We start from the raw sequence: 9,051 nt of genomic DNA, 5'->3' as shown, positions 1-9,051 counted from the left end.
GGTGGGAGCGGGGATGGCAACCAGGAGAAGAAGAATCCGGAAGCGGCTCGTGTGACGCAGGCGAAGACGACGGCTGAAGGTAGTACGTCGGCTCATGCCTATAATCGCAGGGGCGATGGTCACGACTGCGACACAAACGAGCCACGTGACCAGCGACGCCACAGGCGTAGCAAATGCGGCGGTTGTCTTGTGTGCGCCAGGACTGCGGCTGTGATCGGGGGCGGGCAACCGGACGGTAAGGTGGGGTTGCAGGTCGCTGGGGTTCTAACTGCTGGGTAAGTGGCCTGTAGACAGGGGCAGCAGGTGAGGGCCGCGACCGCACCACGGCATCGCGTCCATCAGAGGAGCCGCGATCAGGGGTGGCAGAGAAGGTGGCAGGAATTCAGCTACCTGCTCTTCGATAACACGCTGTAGGTTGGGAGTGAGCGACGGCGCAGGCGTAGGCAGGTAGGTAGACAAAGATTGCTGGCGTGCGACTGCCTCACGTACAAACTGCTGGATGTTCTGGAGGAGCGACTGTTGGTCCAGAGCACAGTCCCCTGTGAGAGCCAAGCTGCAAAGTGCGGCCTCCTGAAAGCCTGCACGCCGGGTGGAAAGGCCCTGTTTGCGCATCATCGAAGCTTTGGCAGTAGCCGATGACACCGGAGACCGTCTGGGGATCTTAGGGGACGAGCATCTCGAAGGCAACATCCTGAATGCCTTTCATAATGTGCCTGATCTTGTCGGCCTCACTCACAGAAGGGTTGACACGCTTGCAGAGGTCGACAACATCTTCTATATAACTGGTGAAATTTTCACCGGTTTGCTGGGCCCGACTTCGCAAGCGTTGCTCGGCGCGAAGCTTTCGCACTGCGGGACGGCCAAAGTCTTCTATCAGACTGGTTTTTAGAGCTGCCCAGCTTGAGATGCGAGCCTCGTGGTTTCGAAACCAGAGATTGGCTACGTCGCTCAAATAAAAGATAACGTGTTGAGCATGGCGCTACCGTCCCACTCATTGTATGCGCTTACGCGTTCATAGGACGCCAACAAATCCTCCACATCCGTGTCATCTGTGCCGCTGAAGATGGTCGGGTCACGCTGCCGCGCGGCGCTGGAACAGAAGACAGCCGACGGAACCGGTGAAGCGGTTTGGGTGACTGTCTCAGGCATTGCTGAGGCGTTAGGCAATGCGCGGGTGTGGAGCTCCAGGGAGAGGGGATCGTTAGCGCCTCCACCAGTTGTAATAAGGAAAGTCTTGCAAAGCACAGCGTCGCGAACAACCAGCGGTACAGTCCAGGCCCAGACCAGAGGCAGCCGTCAGTCCAGAGCACGCGCGAGGGACGGAGCGTTCGCCGCTCGAGCTTCGGAGGAAGGAAGAAAGGAAGGCCTCAGACGTTGCTGGCACATACCCACTACGGGGGAGTGGCCAAGACACAGGCAGTTAATTACTGGATACAGGAAATTTTTGTCGGGAAAAGCATTCGGCGCTTCTCATCGTCGTCTTCGTTAAGCGCCAGCCTCCGAATATTCCAAAGCCGAAGGCCAGTCTTACATACTGTTCATAGTAAAATTCTTCTCTCGCACTTTCTGGCTATTTGACGTTTGTCCGGTAGCTTAAGACAGATTTACTTCCGAGAAAAATTAGTAATAAAATAACCCCCAGGATGATCACTACACTCGGTAGCGAGACTCAGCGACAGCAATTGAGGTATTACTCCCTCTCCTCCTGCCACGGCAGACCCTCTCTCTATTCTCGCGGCAATCACCCTCCGGATGCGCACCCTCCACACTCCCATACCCCATCCTTCCACGATAACCACTCGGCGGATGGTTCCAGGGTGGTTTATGATGCCCCTAAAGTCACAGATGACAATCTGATGTCGGCACCTACACGCACCGCGCATAGTCCCGACGATTTTATCGGTTACCCGTAAAGACCAACCCCGCACCGACACCAGGCGCTACGATCTACGTCGACCCCGCACGGAATAGAAGCCGCGTGACTGCGTGCGGGCGTGGACGCGCATTCTCCGCTGCGGACTAAGCGACAGGCTTTCGCGCCGCTACTTCGGCCTGTACCAAATCCTTCTTCGAATAGGAAAACTCTGCTTTCAAGTCATTACGGATGGAGTGACAGCGTCTTAATAGCGTCGCGAGATCCAATAAATTTTGTGTTCTGTGCACTTATTGTCCTATTATGTGCACGCTTGGTGCGTGTATTCCCATTGTTTACTGTTGGCCACCTTTCTGTTCACTGTAAAGAATCAGGGTTATGCTTCTTGCAGAGGAGGCGATGCCGAAATTCTTTCTGTGTTTTATTTGTTTATGATCAACGAAGCTGGCACTGGCATCATCCTCTGTCCGCGACTTGAAGTCAGGCCAGATTTATCGCGAATGATCGCAGACTGGCGCAATTTCTTCTGTGTTTTTCGAGACTGGCGTGGTTGCTTGTCGCACCTTATCTCGAAGTTTTTATCCGCTTTGAATTGACAGCGCAAAAGAAAGGCGATGTTTCTTTTCGACGATCACCGACCTCGCTTGTACTGCCGCCGTCGCCTAGCTGTTCAGCTCTTACAAAGCAAGACGTCCTAATAAAGATTTCTTTCCATGCCACGTTCGTCTGCTCGCTAGGTGGCTCCGCGTTGTAGCCACAACGTGAAAATATCCACCACCTTGCTCTCCACAGAGGTGAGATGAAAAAAAAAACATATCGTGCAAATTTTAACAAAGCTTGAGCGAAGCGGGTGTGGGACTGCAGAGTGGTGCTGTAGGCACCACTTCTTATTTTGTATTTTTTTTATCACAGGCGTCAAAAATCTTGCAGCCGCGCAACATCTTGCATTGGAAATTTAGGACAACTGTTGCGACGAGGTATGTGCATAACCCCAGTCCTGCCGAGCAGATTTTCGTTTGTCTATGTAATTCGCTTCCGCGCGGTAATAGTTAGCTGCGAGTTACGTTTATCGAATAGGTTCTTTTCTGCTTATGCGGCAAATGCTTATTTATAGCGCACATACCCATCGTGGGTATGTGCGATTCAAGCAGAGGAAAACGACGACATCGTATTTACCTAGAGCACGACAACAGGACCTGCAGCCATGAACCGTATTAGCATCACACTAATGTCGACAAAACTGGCTAATCGCCATGGATGCCGTGCTCGTCAAATAATGCCCAAGAAGTAGGTCACTGCAGTTGGACAAGTCGGCAGAGCCTACAAGTCTGACTTGGAGCCGTTGCTCCATACCTCACCGCACAAGACATGGAGCAGCAGTTGTCGGCACCAGTGTCAAGAAAAAAAGAGAACAGCACAGGAACTGTTTATTACTCCTCTTCTTTGCCCTTGTAGCAGTCTTCAGTTTTGTTTTGGGGCTTGCAGATACCTTCCGTGCAGACTCCTAGCGGACAATTGCCGTATTTTACCAGAGCCCTCATTCGATGGTGGACCTCCTGTTCTATCACCTGGAGGAATGAAGGAATGCTTCATCAGAAAATACCAGTCCATCTCTAACGCGATTTATTAGCCGGTAGACATAATACCAGTATAATACAATAATAGAGGTAGCTGGAGTAAGGGTTGTGTACATCAGTTAGTGAAGCTTGTCGATCTGAAACTACTTTCAGAATCACTTTTCAAGCTGAGCGCAATGCTTGTTTTTTTATAGAAGACACAAAAGGTGCGAATGCATCATGAATGCCATTCCTGTAAACGACAACGCTAAAGCACCAAAGCGCTGCAGCCAAAAACAGAAAAAAGGGCAAATTGCAATTGTTTGAACTAGACCGGTACCTCAATAGATGCTTTTGTACAGTTGATGAGACTGATTTCTAGCCTTGACCACCATAATTCAAAAATCACTAGTTTCCTTATTGCAAAATTAAAGAGACATCGATGACTAATAGAAGTAGCACTGATCTGCCAGCTGTTACGAGGAAGACTAAGCAATTTTCAAAACTAGGCTTTTTGGGGTAACAATATGACTTCTTAGCATAGTATTACCAGTGTTGGCGGACACCAGAAAACCGATGAATCTTTCTTAAGCAGTAAGCTGTTTAAATATTTTTAATGAATAAATTTTTAGCTATTACAGTTAACCACCTAGTTGCAATTTGAGATTTGTAGCCGGTCGTTAGTAATAGCCATATCTGTTTTCAGAACTTAGAAAACGCGATTACCCTTGGCGCTGTCACTCGGCAAAATTTGGCTTTTTTGACATTACGTGCACTGGAGCGGTTGCTTCGCCTGCATGCTTACGAAGGCGCATGTAATTTGGCACGATGTAGCCAAATTTTGCCGAGCCACAGCACCAGTGATAGTCGCGGTTTAGAAACTCTAAAAGCAGCTATGGCTATAACTAACAGTTAGCTACAAATCTCTATTTGCAGCTAAGTGCCTAACTCTAATAGGTAAAAAGTTGGAAGAAATTAGTCAAACAGCTCACTACTTAAATAATCCGATAACGTTCCGGTGTCCACGAACCGTGGTAGCAGTATGCCGCAAACGGCACATTGGTACCACGAAAAGCCTATTTTTGAAAATTACTAAAGCCTTCTGTAGCACCTGGTATACGGTACCGCGTTTTATTCGCCGAGAGGCCACTCTCGCCTAAAATGCATCTTTTAATGGTCTCATCAGCAGCGGCTGATTCAGCATATGCAGCGTGTGCGCCTGAGAGATTTTCGACATGGATCCCAGATGCTGTGCTACACTACGCTACACTGCACCGTAATTTACTTCTAAACAGTGCCAACTTGTTCTTTTTGGAAATGACAACCCAAGTTTGCATCGACTGGCGTGAAGAAGGCAGCTTTTAAGCGCATCCTTCTAATGGTAGTAGTAGCAGTACTAGTATAGTAATAGCAGTAGAAGCAGAATTTTAGTTTATTGGAGTTTAAACCCCCAAAGCAACTCACGCTACGAGGGACGCCGTAGTGAAGGACTCCGGTTCAAGGAGAAGTACATTGCGGGAGCACAAGATCGCGTAACCGCAGTAATTTGTATTGAAAAACGTTTATTTCTTCAAAATGCAGATGCCAATGGTCCGCGCTAGATGGCCTCTACACCATGGCTAGACGCGACCTTACCAATCAACTCGATCGCCACGGTTTGAATGCCAGGTTCTGAGCATACCAGAACGCCCTCCTATTGCTCAAGAGAAGGAATTTGTACTAGATCCTCCGATGGAGGTTCTTCTTTACATTGCCATAATATGTGATCATACGTGGCTGTTTCGCCACAAAACCTGCACTCGGGGTTGAATTCATCCGTGTACCTTCTTGCCAATAGGTAGGAGCTAAGAAAGGACCTCGTTTGGAGTCTCCCCCAGGCGTTGCTGGCTCGTACCGGGGAATCCGTGAAACGAGGCGCTCCTCAGAATGGCTCGAGATTCTTCCGCCGAGTCGGTGGGTCATCCGTACCCATGTATTACTCAAAGGAGAGGCTGGCATCTTTCCACGATATCACATGCCGTTACACATTGGAAAGGCACAAATATCCACCATCTGACAAAACGATGAATAAGGCGCAGCCGGAGAGAGCTTGCCGCAAAAACCACCCGGAGGGTGGTTACAGCGGCAGACCAGTATGGGAAGGATGAAGAGTGTAACTGGAACATCGTTACTGCTGGAACCATCCGCAGGGTGGTTACCGTGGAAGGAGGGGGGTACGGGACAGTGCAGCGTGTGCATCCGGAGGGTGATTGCCGCGAGAACAGAGAGAGGGTTTACCGTCGAAGGAGGAACGGAGAGTAATACTTCAACAGCTAGCTTTTGCTGAATCTCGCTACCGACAGTAATGATCATCCTGTGAATTGTTTTAATACATCTTTTTCACGGCAGTAAATCCGTTTTATGCTGCCGGACAAACGTCAGCATAGCCAGAAAGACCCAGAGAAGAATTTTACTATGAACAGTAATTAGACTCAGTTGTACACAGAGTCCTATTAGTAGTAGCAGATGGTTTAATAAAATAATAATAAAAAGTAAGGAAAAGATTTTGCTAGCCCAGGCATTTGCTACCAGGACTGAAGCACCTGAGCTGGCGCAGCGGAAGAAAAGGGTAGCAGGTAGAATGGAACAATGAAATGAAAGAGGTGAGAAGATATGCAGAAAGGATAGGAGGAGAGGTACAATACGCAAAACGGCTATTTACACAAAATAATTATTTACAGGCTTTCTACTGGATAATGGTTTTTGTGTGTGTCCCATTACACAAAACGTAAGAAACATACTATTAAATTTCTCATTTTCTTGACGAGTATAGACAACCTGAAGTGACAGTCACAAACACAATATTGAACGGTTTTCAATTTATTTGATTTAATCGATGGAAACGAGCTCATGTACAGAGAAACTTGCGAAGTTTGAAATGTCTGCGCCTGCTCGCTTTGTTCAAGAACATCCAATGTAAACAGATCTAAACAAACTCGATTTTAAACTTTTCCTCTACCATCCGCATGCTCTCATTCTATAAAGTTCCTCCTATACCTCCAACGCTTCGTCCTCCTTTGTCACCACCGCACGAATATACGGCAACCATTCTCTTTTGCCCAATACTCAGTCAGCTACATCGCGCTCGATCCATAAAACAAAATAGGAGTAATAAGGCCGGGATGAAATGTGCGGAGGGAATTTAAGAGCAACCCTAAAAGCTGCGTATCAAAAAAAGAAGTGCAAGGCGTCATGAAGCGGTTGCAACCTCGCTGTGAAAAGATCTTTATAAGTTAGACTACATAGGATAAGATGGAAGTGATTCGGTTGTAAAATCTGTCAAAAAAGAAATATTTCAAGCCTTCATTATCACTCTCAGTGTGCTCAAGCAAAGAATTATATGCGGGACGGCATATTCCATATTTATTTCTAAACTCACGTGATTCGGTGACAGGAATAAACGTAGCACCAAAAATGAATACGTACGTAGCAAGGTGTGTTGTCATCTAGTTTTTCTGTACCGTTGTTGCATGGTATGCTGCATCCAACAGGTTTCTGTGAAAAAAAAAAATGATTGCAACACAAAACGCCAAAGGCCCTGTTAAATTTCCGTCCAGAGATCAGGAATACCGAAGTCAAAGCAGCACATTATTTTTTTTTTCAGCATTCGCACAAAATATTGAAAGAATTAAAGTTGTTTAAGCTTTCTGTGTGTTCTGAGTCTTAACTCTAGCAGCGTGCAACGGTAATAAATGTTGCCAGGCAAAGTATACTGTACTGTCTGAAAGCCAGCAATGTGTCTTCGACGCACAACAAACACCTTTTCTCTTTCGACGTATACCCGAGGGAAGGTAATTACGCACATTTTTTTTTTGCTTCACGAACAATCTATTGCGCGGCACAACAGTAGAAATGCCTCGATACCTCAAGGTAATCAACACTGTTCACTGTACGGCGTTAAGCTGAACAATGAGCACAAAACACTGGACCAGAAGTGTTGTTCGGGCTACCCGGTGAGAGGTCAAATCGATTGTGCGTAACGAAAAACATGGAACCTGAGACAGTAATGACACGTATTGCCGCCTTTGCCGCTATGCCTTCAGCGTTGATTTCGACCGTAAGTGATTCGATTTCTTTTACTTTACCGCTTTCTGCACCTCTCTCCTTCCGTCTCTCTCTTCTCAGTTCCCTCCCCCATGTTCAGCAACAGGACAGCGATTTTCTCACTCCGGCTAAAATCTCTGCTTCTCTCTCTCGGCTTTAGCACTTTTATAGGTAGAGAAGATGTCATACTCCGCCGGCAGAGCGCAAAAACAAAAAGAACCGACTGCGTCGCCTCAAAGTGTTTTTTTGGAAGGTACTGCTTCTGGCAGTGGTTAAGCTTGACCATAGTAACGCTCAGTTGCTTGTTATCGTCTTGCTATACTTTTAGCATCCTTTTATGAAGTTTTAATAGCGGGGCAAACACCCTAAAATGATATGATGGCAACTACAGACTAACAAAGCGACCTTTGTAGAGGTGATGTTTTTCTCCCGTGAAGGAAAATGAGAATATCACAGTGTGCTACTATGATGGAACAATATTAAATCTGCAGATATTACTAGTAGTGATATTCTGCGGGCATCGGAGTCTTTCTAGATCTGGCTCTTAGGTTTCCTGGAGAACTAACACACTTTGGCATTTATGATTTGAATCGGAGAGAAAGAACGACGGTTTCCGCTTCACGGAATATCCTCAAGGGGCCTTTTGAAAAGCTGTGTGGGCTAAAGACTGACGCCTAGTGTCTCAGCTGCAATTCCGTAAAAGGTGCACAATTCTTAGGAAGCTGCGTCCACAGATTGCTTGAAATTCTCCATTTAATGGTGGCTCTTGTTAGTGCCTCACCTCCTGTGATCGTGGTCCCGTCGTTGGCAGCATTTGAGGAGAACGGGAGAGCCCAAGGGATGACGCACGTGGCGAGAGGAAGTAAGTGGGGAGAAAGGGGAAGGCAAAGCTCCGCTCATTGGTCGGCACCAAGCGGTGGCACGCGCGAGCCTTTTCGACTGTCTCTTCGCCAGTGCTGTGCCGGTTTTACGCGCTTCGCTCAGCGACTGGCGGCCGCCGCCGCAAAGAACAGAGCCTGGTCCTTAACAACCAGCACGACGTGTCCAACACCGGAAAAGAAAGCGTGGAACCCGCAAGACCTCGCACTGCGTTCATGCACCACAGGATGTGCGGCCAATGGGCGCCCGGGCTAAGTCCGGGAGAGCGAGCCGCCAAAGATTAAAAACAAATTAAGCTCTGTTTACTAACTAAAACTTAGGCTGGCTCGATTGGAGAGGTGTCGAACTGATTTAGTTCGTTGTCAGTGTGCAGCAGGTGCTTAGATGGCAGGAAACCTTGGTCGCAATAAATAACGTGGTTCGTTACAAAAGAACAATCTAACTATTCTTTGAAAGGGGGACAAGACCTTCAAAACAGATTTTCTTTGTTGATGCTCTCTGCTCGTTCTGTCATTTCACTTGCCATTCCAGACGGAGAAGGCCTTTGCTCGCTTCGACCTGTGGCCCCTCACTCAGGTTTGCCAATGTCCCGTATATAGGAGAGTCGTATATGGGTTACGTCTCGCGAAGAATACTTAAAGAAGTAACGCACAAAATCAT

General features: G+C 47.5%; 1 protein-coding gene across 1 annotated transcript in view; it reads right to left on the bottom strand.

Moving 5' to 3' along the window:
• Positions 1-3,268: 3,268 nt before the first annotated feature.
• Positions 3,269-9,051, bottom strand: part of LOC144118797 (evasin P983-like) — a 28,264-nt gene continuing 22,481 nt past the window's right edge. The window contains exons 5-6 of the mRNA XM_077651617.1: positions 6,895-6,963; positions 3,269-3,441 (exon numbers count right to left, since the gene is read on the bottom strand). Of these exons, the coding sequence (XP_077507743.1) occupies positions 3,304-3,441; positions 6,895-6,963 (207 nt within the window). The 3' untranslated portion in view covers positions 3,269-3,303. The remainder of the gene's footprint in view (positions 3,442-6,894; positions 6,964-9,051) is intronic.

The sequence above is a fragment of the Amblyomma americanum genome, chromosome 2 (assembly GCF_052857255.1).
Source record: "Amblyomma americanum isolate KBUSLIRL-KWMA chromosome 2, ASM5285725v1, whole genome shotgun sequence".
Classification (NCBI taxonomy): domain Eukaryota; kingdom Metazoa; phylum Arthropoda; class Arachnida; order Ixodida; family Ixodidae; genus Amblyomma; species Amblyomma americanum.
This window is presented reverse-complemented; position numbering and strand designations above follow the sequence as displayed.